At 44.2% G+C, this 18813-nt stretch overlaps 1 protein-coding gene across 1 annotated transcript in view; it reads right to left on the bottom strand.

Moving 5' to 3' along the window:
* The window catches only part of Otoa (otoancorin), a 76325-nt gene that overhangs the window by 27271 nt on the left and 30241 nt on the right, over nt 1-18813 (bottom strand). The window contains exons 13-21 of the mRNA XM_048789646.1: nt 18342-18557; nt 15640-15807; nt 14734-14874; nt 12491-12549; nt 11428-11545; nt 9404-9477; nt 6185-6320; nt 4298-4488; nt 1408-1501 (exon numbers count right to left, since the gene is read on the bottom strand). Coding sequence (XP_048645603.1) covers nt 1408-1501; nt 4298-4488; nt 6185-6320; nt 9404-9477; nt 11428-11545; nt 12491-12549; nt 14734-14874; nt 15640-15807; nt 18342-18557 — 1197 coding nt within the window. The remainder of the gene's footprint in view (nt 1-1407; nt 1502-4297; nt 4489-6184; nt 6321-9403; nt 9478-11427; nt 11546-12490; nt 12550-14733; nt 14875-15639; nt 15808-18341; nt 18558-18813) is intronic.

Below are 18813 nucleotides of genomic sequence, written 5' to 3'. Positions count from 1 at the left end.
AAAAAAAAAAAATATATATATATATATATATATATATATATATATATATACACACACACAGAATAATACAACAAAACACCCATGTACTCCATGTATCTAGAATTCAACTTAAGAAATAAGACATCACAGATACAACTGATGGGTCCCTCCCTAGCCTTCAGCCTCTCTCCTTCCCCACAAGTGTCTCTGAATTTGGTGTTAACCATTCTCAGGCACACTTTTAAACTTACCTTATACATAGACTTGTTCTGCATGTGCTTAAAATTAATTTAGCTAGTATTTATTCATGTCCTTGGTATCCTACTATACACATTCTTTTGCAACTCAGGCTTTCATAACTCTACGCTGTTTTTGAGATCTCACCATGTTGGTACAGGATGATTTCCATTTCATAAGTTGATTTTTTAAAAGACAGGATCAGTATATAATATTTATGCACCTACTGTTTATGTTTGGACACCTGGACGGTGATTTTGCTATGACCAGACATTAGAAGATGAGCTATGCATGCGTGACCCTGGCAATGTGCCTGTGCTCAAGCCCTGCTAAGCACGCTCATGTGCAGACTGCGTGTGCAGGTACAGGTCTGAGTGTGTGGGTGTGCTTTGTGGTAGGTCTGACTGTAACCAGGCAAACATTTACTCCTTCCCCACCCTCCATCTCCACAGGAGATTACTTCCTGCCCCTCCAGGTGGGGCTTAGTCATGTGAATTGCCTTAGGGGTTAGAATGTGGCAGAAGAGAGCATGCCAATGTCCAGCCTGGGCCTTAAGAATGATTGTACTTTTCCACTCCTTTTTCTGGAATGTCAGACCTGTACCATGAGGAGAGGGCCCCAAAGACAGGGTTCCACAGAGGGCTGCCCCAGGGACCCACAGACCAAATGCTATCATTGCATGCCAGTGAGACCATGAGGCTCTATATGCAGCAAAAGGTGACTGATTTGTGCTTGTTTTGCACATATCTTGGCCTAAACTATCTAAAGCTTGGATAGTTACTTTAGTGACTTTCCTAGCAGAGTGCTGGGCTCAGTGATCTGGTTTTGGATTAATGGTGTTCACGTATGTGATTGCACACCCTGGACACCATGCGCATGTGCATATGGCACTGGAAGGAACAAGACCTTGAATGGGCATGCGCATGAAATGACAGATAGCATGACCATAGCAGGTCCTGTGCGGCACACATTTGCCTGGAGGGCCATGGAAAGGACCAGAGGTCATTCAGCTGCCACCTCACTCCCTTTCCCTGAACTCTGGGCATCTCAGAATGAAACGAGAAACATCTAACCTCTTTGTAGCAAAAAAAAAAAGAACCTTCCCGAACCACAGAGGGTGCAAACCCAGTGAGGTATCCCCTTCAAACTCCTTCGACCTTCTTAAATTCTTCAAATGAAGCACAGAGGTACCTTTCTAGCAATAGGGCGTAATTCATCTCCTGAGAAAAGTACTAGAAAAGGTCCCAAGTCCTTTGTAGTCTCAGCCGTCCAGTTCTGAGGAAGCCTAAAAAGAAATGATAAGCAGCAAAATGAAACACCACATTGTGGTAGACGTCCATTGTGGACGTCCATCATGGACATCCTTGTACCCAGCATCCTTTACTTTCAAGAACAGACCCGTCCTTAATGCCCAGAGAGGCTGTCAATCACACGGTCCCACTTCACTGACCAAATAAATAAATAAATAAAGGGCATGTGATACAGACTGACCAATCATCCCTTGAAATTTTGAAGAACCTAACAGAGTGGCTCTCTCTTTTCTGGAATCACTCCTAGTAAAGAGGATACTGGAGGCCAATTACCAAATAGAGAAAATAAGGGCCATACCAAGGAATGGCAAGCTGAGGAATGGGAGGAACAGATTCCAATCCAGTCGTGCCTGAAGTCCACCCCTAGACTTTCTCATTACATTCTATTTCTGAACTCAACAAATTCCCACTTTTTTTAGTTTGAATTGAATCATTGAGTTTCTGTCACTTATATCACCATGTGTCCTTCCTCCCCCTTCTCAAAGAAGAGTAATGATATTGTTGTTCTTTTCAAATTATTGTAACCGCCTCTTTTGTTCTTATGGTGCTAGAGATTGAACCCAGTGCTTTGTGCACGCTAGACAAGTGCTCTACCACTGAGCTATAACCACAGGTCACGAAAGAGTTTTATCTTACAGCAAGAAAAACATTTCTTTTGAATTTGGCAGGATAACTGAAAAGACCCAGAATCTACTATTGTTCTCAAAGAGGCGAAAATGTCTACCATGAAGTGTGCTACTTTATATCTAAGGAGATCTACCCAATTAGCAGTGAGGGTCCCTCTAGCATCAAGGCTAAACACCTGTCAATGAGTCCCCACCCCTATTTCTTTGATAAAAATATCCCACTAGGGGCTGGGGATACAGCTCAGTTGGTAGAGTGCTTGCCTCACATGCACAAGGCCCTGAGTTCAAACCCCAGCACCACAGAAAAAAATAAAAATATTATCCCATTAGACCATAAGCCCCATGAAAGCAAGACCTGCACCTGTCCTAATAGCAGCTATTCCCTTAGTCCTGGTAGTAAAACGGTGGTCACAGCACTTGCGTGCCCCGCACTATTGGAAGTTCTATAACTATATTAACTCACTTCATCATCACAACCACCGTACAGGGACTATAACTATCCCCATTCTACAAATGTGAAAATTAAACTGCAGAGAAATGAGGTTTTCTCAGGCCACACGAACAGTATATGGTAGAAGCAAAATTTTAACAAATATTCTGGCTCCTGAGTCCTTGGTGTTAAACTCTACACAACAGTACAATACCCACGACACAATTACTCAAACAAGCATTCGTCATCTCAGCATTGACTGACAGCTGCATCCCACTCAAATGTCTGACCTCCCTCAGAAACTCTCTACAGGAAAGCAGAGCTCTGTTTTCCTCCAGGGAGTTCTTACATACCTGGAGGTGATGGTAATTATTATTATTACAAAAATAACAATACTGTGGAGAAATAGGAACTCTCTTTCATCTCTTTCATTGAATGCAAAATGGTATAGCCACTTTGAAAGATAGTTTGATGGTTTCCTACAAAATTAACAATATGATCCAGCAATTACACACTTTAGTATTTACCCAAAGGAGCTGAAAACTTGTTTACACACACACACACACACACATACACACACACCACACAATCTGCACATGAATGTTTATAGCAGCTCTGTTTATAATGGCCAATATTCAGAAGCAGCCAAGATGCCCTTCAGTAGTCAAATGGATAAATAAACTGTGGCGCATCCAGACAATGGAATATAATTCAGTGCTAAAAAGAAACGAGCTGCCAGGCCATGAAAAGACATGGAGGAGCCTTAACTGCATGTTATTAAGTGAAAGAAGCCAATCTGGATAGGCCATATGATTCAACTATATGACATTCTGGAAAAGCCATCAGTGATGACCAGGAAGGAGGGGAAGGAAGGAATGAGTAGGTGGAACAGAGGATTTTCAGGACCATGAAAACACTCTGTGTGATACTATCATGGTAAATACATGTCATTATACATTAGTCCAAACCCAGGGAATGCCCAACCCCAAGAATGAGCCCTAATGTATCTGTGGATATTGGTGTTAGTGACAACATTGTGATGTCTACGTGAATTCTTCAACTGTAATAAATGTGCAGCTCCAAATGGAGATATTAACAAAGGGGAAGCTACAGGGCTGTATAAGTGATGTATAAGAAATCTCCATACCTTCCTCTCAATTTTGCTGTAAACCTAAAACTACTCTTTAAAATATGTCTTTAAAGCTGGACGCGGTAACGCACACCTATAATCCCGATGGCTTGGGAGGCGGAAGCAGGAGGATCACAAATTCAAAGCTAGCCTCAGCACCTTAGCAAGGCCCTAAGCCACTCAGTGAGACCCTGTCTCTAAATAAAAATATTTTTTAAAAGGGCTGGGGGTGTGGCTTAATGGTTGAGCACCCCCGGATTCAATCCCCAGTACCCCCCCCCAAAAAAAATAGTCTTTAAAATCATGATACCAACATCTTGCCTTTTCAAGGGCCATCTTTTCAAAACTGTCCCTTCCACATGCCAAGCTGAGTCAGTGACACCCAGGCAAGTCTGCAGGGTGGTTACAATTGTTCCCGCTTCATAGGGACCCCAAAGCCAAAGGAAGAAATGTCACACTTCCAGAACTATCCTAATAGCACATCTGACCTCATCCTAACTAGAACCTTTCTCCTTTGAGAGGCAAGATTGGTGTCCCTTCACCCAGAACAACCTTCTCCCCAAAGCCCAGCCCCTGCCCCTCTCACCCGCACTGTTCCAGCAGCCTGAGCCTCACCGCGGCCTTCTGCTCAGGGTTGAGGTCTGGGCAGTCTCTGAGGCCCTGCAGAGCAGCAGCCCAGGCCCTGGGGGAGATGCCTCTTTCAATGATGGTCGCTGGCAAATGACACAACAGATTCCCCACGATGTCCACAGTGTACTCATCAGCAATGGAATCATCCTGAAAGCAACCAGTGGAACTCCTGGGAGATCCAGCAGGGCTCAAGGTCATGATCCCTGAAAAATACTCCCAGTTCCAAACCTCTTCAAGATTCCAGGATGAATCATCCACTCTGCCATGGACCTCCAAAGATGGAGCAGGACCTGATTTCCCCCCAGGGAGGCAGTCTCAGAAGTCTGGGAAACCCCAGCATGGTGCCTCCTGAGCACTCAGCAAGTGAGGGCTGTTGTCATTGTTACTGCTCAGTCCAACAAACAGTATACTAATAGTATATAACAAGAAAATCAGTACTCCAAAGCTTGTATGGCACTTGAATGCTTTCCAAGCTCCTCCTCAAAATGATAAAAATAGCTAACATTTATTACGCATATACTATGTGCTAGGCACTGTTCTAAACATCTACAAATTTTAATCCATTTCACTTTCATAATAACTATAAGAGAAAAGCACTAACATGGCCCATATTTTAAACATAAAGAAACTGTCAGTTTTGGTCTTAGGCCCTGTGCATTCAATAGTTCAGTGCCCACAATTCACAATAGCCAAGCTATGGAACTAAGCTACATGCCCTTGACAGACGAATGGATAAAGAAAATGTGGTACATATACACCATGGAGTACTATTGAGCCACAAAGAAGAATGATATTATGGTATATGCCTGGTAAATGGATGGAATTGGAGACTATCATGCTAAGTGAAATAAGCCAATCCCAAAAAGTCAAAGGTCCAATGTTTTCACTATTATGCAGAAGCTAATCCAAAATAAGGAAGAATAAAAAAAATAGAAGAAAGATAAGGGGAATGAAGGGAAAGGAGGAAGGATGAGGTATAGAAATTTAAAATTTCATATATATATATGAATATACCACAGCGAACCTCACCTTCACGTACATCCACAAGACTATAATTTTAAAAAAAAACTAAATAAATAGCAGATTAGTAAAGGGAAGGGAACAGGGGAGGGAGGACAGGAGGGAAAGAGAAAGTACTGGGGACTGAATTAGAACAAATTATATTCCATACTTTTATAAATATGTCAAAATGAATTTTAATGTGGGCTGGGGATGTGGCTCAAGCGGTAACGCGCTTGCCTGGCATGCGTGCGGCCCGGGTTCGATCCTCAGCACCACATACAAACAAAGATGTTGTGTCCCCCGAAAACTAAAAAATAAATATTAAAATATTCTCTCTCTCTCTCTCTCTCTCTCTCAAAAATGAATCTTAATGTTATGTATAACTAAAAAGAATCAATAAAAATTCTAAAATAAAAAAATGCAGTGCCCATTTCATACCCTTCCATTTCATACCCTTCAGAAAGCCCTGAGAGATGTGCTATTATACCCACCTTACAGATGAGGAAACCAAGGTTCAGGGAGGGGAAGTGATATGCCTAAACCAATAGGTGGCAGAGGCATGTCTAGAACCCAAACTCTGTAGACTCTGCTTTTCCCAATCCTCCAGTGTGGCCTCCCTTCATTCAGGCCCTGGGACAGGTGTCTCCAGAACCATTCACCAAGATTGTTCCAACCAGCAACTGTGTTCTCCCAGAGTCAGCTCTGGGACCCACAATCCGACTTCCAGCCATCACAGGAGGCTCAAGAACCCAGCCAGATCCCCACGAGGCCTTCCCAAGATGACCACAGACACCCAGAAAAGGGGGACACCAGTGAAGTGTGACCCAGAAAGGTTCCTCACCAGGCACTGTTGTACTTTCCTGAGCACCAAATCCCTTTTGTGGGAATCTGAAACCAGGGAGTCCAGTCGACTCTTGCCCAGGCTGATCAGAAAGGGCGCACACCGGGAGGCTGGGACAGAAGCCAGGAAGCGGGCCCTGGAGAGAGATGGGGAGAACCAGAAGAGGAAAACAGTGGCTGCCCTGCATTTGCTCCTGAAATTGGTGTCCACGTGCCCTATAGCTCATCACGGGGATGCTCTTTAATGTCTGTCTTTTCCAGTGATGCTGTGTGGCTCCCTGGGGCAGGTAGCTCCTACCCATCATGCACCTCTTCTAGGGCGGAGTAGGGGGTAAAGCTCCCATCATGCTCTTCTTCTAGGGGTGGGAAAACAGACCTCTAATCATGTACCTCTTCTAGTGGAGGGTGGGGCACACTTCCCATCATGCTTCTCTTCTAGGGGTGGGGGAAACAGACTTCCCATCATGCCTCTCTTCTAGGGGTGGGAAACAGACTTCCCATCATGCCTCTCTTCTATTCCCCATCAACACTGATCAGAGAATGGATTCTCCATAAATATTTATTGAATGAAAGACTGGCTGAGAGGAAATGAAGAGAAAGGAAAAAGTAAGAGACAGAGAAGGGATAGAATATAATAGAAAGTAAGGAATACAGACAAGAGAGAATGGAAAGAGAGAAATGGCCCCCATCCTATCATCTCCTCCCTTGAGCCCTTGACCATAGATCAGGGGAAAATCGCAGTTGTTAGAATGATTTATAGCTCACCAAATCTCAATCATACTCAATAAAATACTTTTCCTTAATATATCATTTCTCTCATTAAAGAAAAATTTAAAATTTCCCTGTAACCAGGGAAAGATGAAAAAAAGACCCAACATCTTCCTCCCAACATCTTCCTCCTCCTCTGGGCCACCCCAGGATCCTTTTCCCTTTATTCCCAACCTGTCATTGCTATATCCTTAATATTATTCCAATCTGTTCTTGTCTTTCCACCCTGCAATCCTCTTTATTTCTTTATTTATTCATTCATTCATTCAGCAGTATCTACAGAGCATACTGCATGCCAGGCACTATCACTGGTCACTAGATATAGCAGTGAACTTCATGATGCTTAGTTCTAGGTGAGGGCAGAAACACAGGAACCAAACAGGTTTAACAGAAAGAAAACAAGTCATTTCAGCTAGTGATTAAATATAAGAAGGAAATATGGTGGCTCTATAATATAGAGAACAATGGTGGGGAGGCAGAGAGCCCCTGCTGGAGCCAGGGTGGAGATGTAGGGGAGTCAGCTACGTGCAGATCTGCATGACTGAAATAACCTTCTACTGCCTTCCTCCTGCCACTCAGGCCCGTGTTCCACCCTGAGTGATAGTGATGATCTTTCTGAAGCATAAATCTGGTGGCTGCTCCCAGAATACAAATGAAACACAAAAGAGGTCATACAAAGTCCTCCATATTCTGACGCCCCTTGCTTTTCTACCTTCTCTCTCCGCCTGCTCTGCAGCTATGCACACCATGTGTTCCTTGAAGTGCCTTGTAGCCTCACCCGCACTGGACAGGACATCCCTGTGCCCGTGTCTGGAGTGTCTGTCTGAAACTTTCTCACCCAGCTGACCCCCCTCCAAGTTCAGCTTGCGACTGTCTAGCACCTGCTTGAACCCAGGACTGTGGTCAACTGAACTGCAGGGCTAATGCTATGTCAGCTTCTGTTTATTGCTTGCTTGCTGACTGGAAAATTCCAGTCCTGCCTAGAGCCCACAGGTCCCACTTACCAATGTTTTAACTTCTGTGATTGGCTAGCTTACATGACGATAAGCAAGTCACTGAGTTATGGTTTTTGTGCTTATATTCTCTTCAGATAAACCAGGAAGCTGCTGTCTTCCCACAGAGCCTGAGTCTCTGGGGTGGGTGTCAGTCCCTGGCTAGGTAAATAAAGCTCTCTTTTGATTTGAAATTCCGACTTAGAGTCCTTTCTGAGGCATCTCCCCATAATACTAACAACACCTGGCTTTCTTGGGAAACTATCCCTTTCATTCTAAGTCCTTGTGATTCGCTCCCAGTTCAAGGGACCATTAAGTCAACCAGTTCAAGCCTGGTTGATTTAAGGAGAACAATTGTCCCTAATAAGTCCAATGAGAGTCAAACCCAAGACTTTTATTGAGAATGATGGGAATAGAAAGTAGTTCTCTTTTCCCCAACAATGAGCCAGGAAAATGTAACTTTGAACCTTCCAGGGGCTGCAGAAGAGAAAGAACTTGCCTGACAGTTAACAGAGGAAAACTGAACCAAGAGACAGATGACATCATTTGAGCCTTTAGATTCAGCCATGCCTGAAGTCCATCTCTATAATTTTCAGTTGCCTGAACTAAAAATTCCCTGTTATCACCTGAGTCAATTTGAGTTAGGTTCTGTCAATTTCAACCAAATATCAACTTAATATTATAATTGACTTCATATTTGTCTACTGCCCCCATAAGATTGTAAGCTCTTAGAAAGAGAGTATTTAGCTATCACTGAGAACCCGCACACAGTAAGTACTCAGTGTTAGGGGGGTTTTTTGGGGGGAGGGGGTAGGTATTAGGGATTGAACTCAGGGTCACTCAATTACTGAGCCACATCCCCAGTCCTTTTTGTATTTTGTTTAGAGACAGGGTCTCACAGAGTTGCTTAGCACTTCACTTTTGCTGAGGCTGGCTTTGAACTTGTGATCCTCCTGACTCAGACTCCCGACCTCCTGGGATTACAGGCGTGAGCCACCACACCTGGCAAACACTCAGTATTTTTTTGAATGAATGAGTACAACAACAGCAAAAGAAAGTAGAGGGAAATAACAAAGGAGAAGAGGAGAGAAACAGTGTCCAGACCATGTTTGAAAAGCAGGAAGCCCCCACTGCTTACAAGCCTAATTCCCCTGGGGCCTGGACATAGCTGTCAGGCCAGCCCAGATGAGACCTGCTTCACTGGTATTTATTCAGGCTTAAGATGCTTTCTCTTTGGTTTTTAAATAAAAGAAAAAGCATGAGCATCTGTCTAACATATCTGTGTGGGGCTCAGAGTTTAATTCCTGCTTCTCCAGGGCTTAGCTGTGAAAGACACTCTCCTTGCTCCCTCTGTTTCCTCAAGAAAACTCAGGGGGAGAGAGTCACTTGGACCCAGGTGATTCCCCCCACCCACCCATCTTACTGCTGAGCCAGAAAGAGTAGGAGCCGTGGTCACTTACGGGAGTGCAGCCAACAGGAAAGGCGGCATGGATGGCCGCGAAACTTCCCAGTACTTCCACGCCAGACAATTAACCTGAAAGATCAGTGGTTCAGGAATTTGATCCAATAATAATAAGAGCAAACACAGATGGCCCAGTCTGTGTGCTGGGCACCATTCTAAGTGCTGTATCCACGTCCACTTAGGTAATGGAGGACCCTACAATGCAGACACCATTATTGTGCCCATGTTATGGATGAGGAAACTGCGGTGAACACAAACACTTAAGTGTAAGAACACACCCTTCACAGTTCTTGGTATAATTGCAAAGTGAGCTATGACCTTAAGGTCCTTCAGTAGGGAGTTGGCTAAATACATTTTGGTATGTTCAGATAATAGAATTCTATTATATGTATTATAATATATAACATACGTACACATATTATATGATTTCTACGCATGTATGTACACAAACATATATGTACACATACCTATAGAATAGTATGGATAATATATGCTAATTTGTTTTTCATATTACAAACAAATATGCTTAATACACTTTTAAAAAAAAAACTCTCAAAATCAATGTGCAAGTTTTTTTTTTTTTTCCTGTACTTACCTGTGGTTTCTCACCTCAGTCTATTGACATGTTAGACCATGTACCTCTTGGTTGTGGGGGCTGTGCCCTGCAGGGTGTTCAGCCGGATCCTTGGCCTCCACCCCCTATATGCCAGGAGAATCCCACCTCCCCAGCTGTGATAGCCAAAAGTGCCTCCAGATATGGCCACAAGGGCCTTGGGGGCAGAATAGCACCCTATCCTGAACCACTCCTCTCAGGCAAATTGGGAGAATTTTACTTCCTCTGTATTGTTTATATTTCATAAAATAATTTTCAACAAAAATATAAACAATAAGGGCAAATTTTCTAATTAACTGGCATTTGAAGGTCCTGGATGCTGGGATAAGTAGCATCTCATTGGGCAACTGCTGGGACATCTTGGGGCTTCCTGACATCTCCACCCATTTCCTCATGGCTTCCCTGTCTGAGCAAGACTTTCAGTATGGTTTGATGGTTCTCACCAAGAATAATTAGAAAGGCAGATTCTCAGGCTTCACCCAAGACCTGTGATATAGTTAACTCTAGGAGTGACTCCCAATCTTTTGTGTGTGTGTGTGTGTGTGGAGCTGTAGATGGATCCCAGGGCCTTGCATGCGAGGCACATGCTCCACTAATGAGCCACACCCCTGCGCCTCATCCGGGTTTTGACAAACCTTCGACGCAAAGTGGATACAAGCTCCTACGGATCCAAGCTCCCGTTTGAGAGCCACTGGTGGAATAAAGACTCTAAGGGCATGCCAGGGCTTCATTAAAACTTTGCATATTCCTCTAATGATCTCAGAGGATTATGCGCCAAGCTTCATGCTTCCCAATTCTGTAGGGAGAGAATGCACTGTTTGGAAATTTTTAATTTGGATATAAAACCCAAGGCCAGAGTTGAGAAGATGCTTTACATATTCACCGGCTGTCTCTCCTGGGACTCTCTGCAGCCAACAGTTTACACTCAAAGCCTACACTCTGTCCCCAAGGCCAGTTGCTACTAACTTAGCTACTGTGAAAAGTCAGTTACTGCCGTTAGTCTCCCCAAGGGGTTACAGAGTCTCCATGACCTTTTAGAAAATGAAAAAGAAAATACTCAGAGCATTATTTCCCTTTCATGGATCTCTCTGGAAAAGACAAGAATGTTAGATGAGGGATTGCCTCTGGTCCCACGAGGCCATGACCATGAACATACAAAAGCATCTATCTTCCAAACACATTTTAAGGTTCACATTTGAGTATGGATTAACCAACTAGAAACTTTGGGTTATTATTTGGAATTTTTTAAAAAGGAAACTGGAGAAAACCTGGCTCAAAATTTGTCACCAAGTCATTGTTTGCACCTGAAAAATTTTGGCATTAACATCTTTAGATGCCACCATCAATCTGTGTCCAGTGATTGGGGGATGGAGAGAGAATTAGAAGCAGAACCAATCTTCAGCAGTTACCTGATCCAGTGAAAGCAAGGAAAGGTTGTTCTCAAAATACTGGAAATGGGCCAGGAAGGAGTCGGCGCTCAGGTGATCAATGTGTGAACAGGTCATGCCTTTGATCAGCTGACCAGCACTAGAAACGAAACAGGGACATCGAGAAGAAGGAGCAAGAGAAGGCAGGTTCCAATAAATGTTGGCGAGGATGTGGGGAGAAAGGTACGCTCAGACATTGCTGGCGGGACTGCAAATTGGTGCAACCATTCAGGAAAGTAGCATCAATAGTTCTCAGAAAACTTGGAATGGAACCACCATTTGACCCAGCTATCCCACTCCTCACTTGATACCAGAGCACTTAAAAATCAGCCTACTACAGTGACACAGCCACATCAATGTTTATAGCAGCTCAATTCATAATAGCTAAGCTATGGAACCAACATAGGTGCCCTTCAACAGATGAATGAATTTTTAAAAATGTGGTACATATGCACAATGGAATATTACTCAGCCTTAAAGAAGAATTAAATCATGGCATTTGCCAGTAAATGGATGGAACTGGAGAATATCATGCTAAGTGAAATAAGCCAATCCCAAGAAAACAAAGGCTGAATGTTCTCTCTGATATGTGGGATGTTAACTCACATCAAGGGAGGGTAGAGAGAAGAAGAATAGAAATCCATCGGATTAGACATAGGGAAAGAAAGGGAAGGGAGGGGAGAGGAAACAGTTATGTCCTATTAATTCCAGGACATAGAATTTGGAAATTCTACGGGCATAGAATTAATAGGACATAACTTTCCTAGCCTTGTATTTGAATACTGCACCAGAGTAACTTCGCATCATGTTTAACCACAATATTAGGATCCCAGTTAGAATAAGTTTTACTCCACGTATGTATAATATGCCAAAATACATTCCACTGTCATTTATAATTTAAAAGGACTAAAAAAAAAAAAAGAAAGGCAGGTTCCATGTGACTCAAGCTACAGATGTCACTGTCCAACCTTCCTTCCTGGGAAAGTCAGCTCCTCAGCCGGAAGCTCCCAGGGGCTCCCAGCCCTGGGCTGAGCTGCGTCCCTACCTCAGGAGCTCCTCAGGCCTTTTGGTTGTCCTTGACAGGAGCTCGTACAGGAACAAGGCCTGAGGGAAGAGAGAGATTGACATCACTGATGGAGCCCAGTACTGCGAGGCCCTGAGGCCCTGTAGGGAAGGCACTCTGACCCATCGCACAGATGGGCAAAGGAGGCCCAACGGGTTGTTAATCCAGGACCATACAACTGCTAAGTGGCCAAGCAGGAATTTGAAAGGGTGTCAGAGTAATTCCAGAGCCTGTGCTTTAAAGGGTGAATCAGGAGCAGGGCTGGAGAATGACTTCCTGTGCAGAGGGAGGCCACAGACCTGTGGAGGACTCTCTGTGGCCTCTTTTGGCATGCCCACCTGCTAGTCCTGAGCACAGGGTATCCCAGAACAAAAGCAAATGAATAGACCAGCACCGTCTAGAAAGAGCCATCAATAAAGAACTGCAGGCGGCACACACTTGCCTGAAACCCTCCCCGATGAGCACTCCAGGAGAGCAACTCTGAGCAGGCAGGGGAGACATTTGTTTTAAGGAATGTAATTTTACAGAATACCTAACTCGCAGACAGGATCAAGTATGACATTTGTCTATTTTATAGACTCTGAAACTTTGAGCATAATTCCCCAAACAGAGTAAATTATGAGCTAGCATCAAATGAGGCTTCTGTGACACAGTAGCTAAGGATCTTAAAGTATCCTAAATGCCCAGGCAAAAGGAGCAGGGGGGGAGGAAAGTTCTGGGCTCTGTGTGTGTGTGTGGTCCCAGAGATTTCCAAGGGCACAAGGTCAGCTTCCGGGATTCTCCTACCATCCTCCCCATCTCAGGAAATAACAACTCCATCAACTTATTGCTGGGAAAAAAAGAAAAAGAAAAAAAAAATATATATATATATATATATATCTTGAAGTACCTGCAGCAGGATGTACTTTCCAAAATAGAATGAGTGGCCCTGGCCACTGAATTTGGCAGCTGTTGGATACATAGCAATTGGTCACCATAATATCATCCAAACATGTGAGCAAGATTCCCAGGACAGATGGGGATTTTTGTCTGTTTTATTCACTTCTGTACTCCCAGGGCTGTGAGCAGCACCCAGCATGTGCTCAATAAACCTTTCAGGAGTGAATGAGCAGGAAGTCAGAGAAAGTCCTACAGCTATACCTCAACCTCAATAGTGCCATCCTGCCCTCCTGGTCTCAGAGCTCACAGTATATAATAAACATACAATCTGCTAATATTTACAACCCATGCTTGTGAGCCGTGAGACGTGTGTCACTGATCCTTATGAGAAATCACCCACATTTTGCACATGGGAAGACTGAGGCCATGTAGGGAGAAGTAGTTTCCCCAAAGCTAATAAAATAAATGGGATCCAGATCTGGTCTCACTTCTTAACACTACACTATTCTGCCTCCAGGGTTGAATCCCACAGAAATAAATTGCTTTTTCCAAATTAAAGAATACTCCCACAAGATGGACAGTCAGAAATACAGGATCGAGCTGCAGGGATTGTGGCCATAACATGTTCTACTGCATGATCATAACAGGTTTTGATGCCAACTTTATTTATTTATTTATTTATTTTGCCCCAAAAGTGAGGCATAATCTTTATGGGAAGCTTTTTTAAGAAAGCGGTGCTGGTGTTATTGAGAAATCATTTATTACTAAATTGTCTTTGGTGCAAGATTTGGATGCACAGAATACTCATGAATAGACGGTAAAATGGAATAGGTCAAATCAACAAAGATAACGCATTAGTTGCTACTGATTGGTGCATGCCAGTTGAAATAGTACACTTTGAAAACTGACTACTGTGTTGCAAAGTTGGGGCTTACAAATTTTAATCCTGTGTCCAAAGATTCTGTGCCACTAACGCTGGTTTTGTTACCTGACTCACCAGCCTCAACACCACTTGTGCAAAATATGTTGACTGTCTGCAACTTTTGTGTGTTTAGTACTACGGGGCTTTAAACAAACCATGCAAGTCAATTTTTGGAAAACTACTGACAATATAATGCACTGAGAATTCAGGGTTTGTGGCTCACAGTGCACCGGAAGACAAATGTGCATCCATATGCCCCTGGTGGATACCCTGCTGCTCTGTTCACCTTTTAAGCAGCACAAGGAACAGAATTATATCGTGCAATGATTACATGATGAAAGGTTATAAATCAATTTGGGGGCTGAAAAAAATAAGGTATGACAATATTATATGGTGGTGACGATTATGTGGTGAAATATGGTACCTGGCTCCTTCGAAGCTCCTTCTCCTTCAGGATTGAAGAGTTGAATTGGGATTCCCTCCGTAAATCAAAGAGAGACACTTCCTTAAAGAAAGTCCCTTGTATCTCCACAATGCCTGAAGTGGTGTCGTCTACTTTAATCATCTGCCCAAAGTGAGAAGACAGAGGAATGATCTGATAAGAAGTGCCTGAGATTTGGGTACGAACTAGATATGGCTTCGTGGGCAAAAAAAAAAAAAATCCATGGGATCTGCTAGCAACCCTATGAAGTAGGGACTTTCATTATTCCCATTTACAGGTAGGAAGACGGAGGCTTAGAAGTGATTGGTGGAAAGTGGGTAAGTGAGATTCAAGTCCAAGTTGGGGTTATTCCAGAATCCACTCTTTATTTTAACCAGGCATGCTACTGCTATCTGCAAGGGGGAGGGGTTTCTTAACAGATTTTGCAACTGGATGTGAAGGTCTTTAGTGCAAGATGAAAACCCAGAAAACCCCTCTGGAGACCTCCTTCAATTGAGAAAGGCATAACAACTTGACTTTGGACCATGGAAAAGGCTTTCAGAAGCACTCTGAACTTCAGGCATCGTTTTTAGGCTTGGAAAACCAATTTTTAAACACATTAATAGATCAAGAAACCTGGCTTTTAAAATGTTTTCTGGATTAGACAGGCTAGGGAGAGCAAGGGTCTGGAGAGAACTATGGCGTGGCCAGCAGAGCCCTTCTAGGAAGGAGGGAGGACAGCCATCAGGAGAAGGCATCTTCTGGGCTCAGAACTACCCTGGACACCAGTGAATGAGATAATCTCAGCCCTGAAGGGAGGGTCTAGAGTCACAACCCACTCGCAAAACCCCAAAACCACATCCTCTGTGAGCCACCCAACAGGGGAGCAGCCACCTGTCTTCACCTCACCTTGTTCAGGACACCTTGCTGCTGGGCAGGCGACAAATCAGACAGGTGCTGGGAGATGGTGCTTCTCAGGACCTGCAGGAGGTCTTTGCGGTCCATGCTGTAGAAGTCCTGGGTGGCAACCCCTGCCAGCAGCACACCCATCTGGCTGACATTGTAGAAGGACAGCACCTGGTAGGGGACCCGCCACCAGGGTGAGGTGCCACTCTGGCCTCTCCTCTCCCAGATGCTCACCCACCCCTTCTGCATGCCAGGTATGAATGGGCAACCCCATGGGACGCACGGCGAGCAAGACAGACGCTGTGATCAGAGACTGCCCCCCTATCTAACCAGAAAGAGTATCAACTATCCAAACCCAAGGCAGCTGGAGTGGCCCACACCTGCAAACCCAGCAACTTAGGAGGCTGCAGCAGGAGGATCGCAGGTTCGAAGCCAGCCTCAGCAACTTAGCAAGACCCAGTCTCAAAATAAAAATTTAAAAAGCTCAGTGGTAAAGAGCCTCTGGGTTCAGTCCCCAGTACCACAAAAAATTTAATTAGTTAGTTAATTTAAAAAAAAAAAATACGAGGCACATGATCAGGGCTACACTAGGGGAATTACTATGCTGTTTAAGCGCATGGAACAAATAAATGGCCTATGAGTGTGTGTTTAATTTGAACTAATTGACAACATTTAAAAATTGTTTTTTTTAGTTAAATTTATAGGAAGAACTCCCATATGCATACAGATTTGAACTCCTGGATTTTTTTTTTTTAAACAAAACAATCTGAACATAGACAATACAGGGCTCACATTCTACCTGGGCACAATTATCAAGGGCAGAGGATCAGCCTCCCCCGAGGCAGGAGTTCTCAGTGTTACCCAGTCCCCGCCCCCACTCACAGGAGCTGGAGACCATTCACTTGTCACTGGACAGGCATCTGCCTTGCCAAATCCCCATACTAGTCAATCTCTGTGCAGACGCTTTGAGTGGGAATAAAAAATTTTCAGGATACAAGTCCAGTGTTTGATGGGAAATATGATGGACCTACCCATCCTACCAGAAATCATGCGTGCCTCCTCCCCTCCTTTCCAGCAAGCCTAGCAAATGGTTTTCCAAATAATCAGAGACATACCTTTTTCCTTCAGTTATTCTCTGTGGAGAGGAGAGTTTCTTACTGTCTCCAAAGAAAGTAAAACCTTTCAAGTTCTCTAAAAGTCTCTGGAGTCTGAAGCCCTTTCAACTGGACCCAGCACAGGGAGACTAGTTACTCCTACCCAACCCCCAAAAAAGTTCCATTTGTGAAGTGAGGTCCGAGTACTGTAGACATACAAGCACAGCCATGTTTAGAGCAGTCCAATTCACAACAACCCTACTATGGAGCCAGCCTAGGTGTCCATCATTGGATGAATGGATAGAGAAAATGTGGTCTATATACACCGTGGAGTTTTATTCAGGGATAAAGAAGAATGAAATTGTATCATTTGCAGGAAAATGGATGGAACTTGAGAAACTTAAGTGAAGTAAGCCAAACTCAGAAAGTCAAGGGTTATATGTTTTCTTTCATATGTGGGAAACTAGAGAGGAAAGGAAAAGAAAGATGGAGGGTGGATCTCATGAAAATGGAAGGGAGATCAGTAGCAGAAAAGGACCAGAGAGAGGGAGGAGGGGAGAGAAGGGAGAAATCCTGGAGAATCATATTGGCCAAATTATAGTTATGCTGTGTGCACATACAAATGTGTAACGATGAATCCCACCATTATGTGTAACTATAATGCATCAAAAAAATGTGGGGGAAAAAAAACATCCATTTTCCATCCCCAGCTAGAGCATGGCTAAGACTTCCTGCCCTGACCGCCCTTCTCTGCAGCCCAAAGCTAGAATAAAATAACTTCATCCCCGATCCCAGGATGAGGACCAACAACTCAGTGATCACTAACTCACAGAGTTCATGCTCCATTATGTCACCTGATGCTCAAACATCTGTATGTGGGTCACATCACATAACATTTGCAGCAATGAGGTGGGGTAGGCTCTACTTTATCCCCATTTTAGAAGTAAAGAAACTGAGGCAAGGCAAAGTTAAGCAACTGCCCAATGTCACACTGTTTGTTAGTAAGGGGCACAGTGAGGATTCCGCCCTAGGGAGACCTCCTGAGTATTCTCACGGATTGATTATTCCTGCTGTGTATACATAACTGGCTGTTATAGGCAGAATGAGTCCCCACAAAATTCATATGTTGAAGCCATTACCCCCAACGGGATGGTATTGAGTGGTTGGGCCTTGGGTGGTAACTAGGATTAGATGAGATAGAGTTAGGTGGGGCCCTGAACCAATGGGATTAGTGCCCTTATAGAAAGGATGCCAGAGCGCTAGGGGTGTAGCTCAGTGGTAGAGCACCTGCCTAGCATGTGTGAGGCCCTGGGTTCATTCCCAATACCACCAAAAAAAAAAAAAAAAAAAACAAGGTACACAGAGAGCTTGCTGTCATGGAACTCATGTGAGCACATGACAAGATGGCAGCTACCCACAAGCCAAGAGAAGAGGCCTCAGAATAAAAACTACCTTGCCTATACCTTGACCTTGGACTTTCCAGCCTTCAGACTGAATTTGTGTTTTTGATGTCTCCTGGACTCTGGTGTTTTGTTATGGCAGCCTGAGCTGATAGATACACTAGTTCTTGAGTCTTAGGGCACTCAGGAAAAGTTAAAATTTCCAGCTCACCTTTTCATGGGCTGAGTATTTGGCAGACAAGATGATGACCTGGCTCTTGGCCCAGCCTGAGACCTGGTTGAGGGTGGCGATGGCACTGTGCACGGCCTCCGGGGAGAGGGATTCCAGCTGGCTGCAGGCCAAACCCACGACCGCATCCGACAAAGAGCCCAGGGTCTCGTTGAGGGTCCGGTTCTCGGTGGCAATACCCAGGAGGTCAGCTTTGAGCTAGAAGGAGAGCAGTCTGAAATGAGCATGGACATCAAGCAGGGCAGTGTCTCCCTCTGACTGTGTCCTGGGCATACGGAGTCCATCCTGCCCCATCTAAGCCTCATCCATCCCCCATCCTGCCCCATCTAAGCCTCTGTACCAGAGACCAGGAGGAAAAGAGACTCCTGCCTTGTCCAGTGACACAGCACCCCCCCACCTCCACAGGCAGTGGCTTTCATGCTGGAAATTCAAATTGGGCTTCATTTGAATATTA

Source organism: Marmota marmota, unplaced genomic scaffold, assembly GCF_001458135.2.
Source record: "Marmota marmota marmota unplaced genomic scaffold, marMar, whole genome shotgun sequence".
Lineage (NCBI taxonomy): Eukaryota > Metazoa > Chordata > Mammalia > Rodentia > Sciuridae > Marmota > Marmota marmota.
Note: the sequence above shows the minus strand (reverse complement) of the source record. Positions and strands in the feature narration are given on the sequence as shown.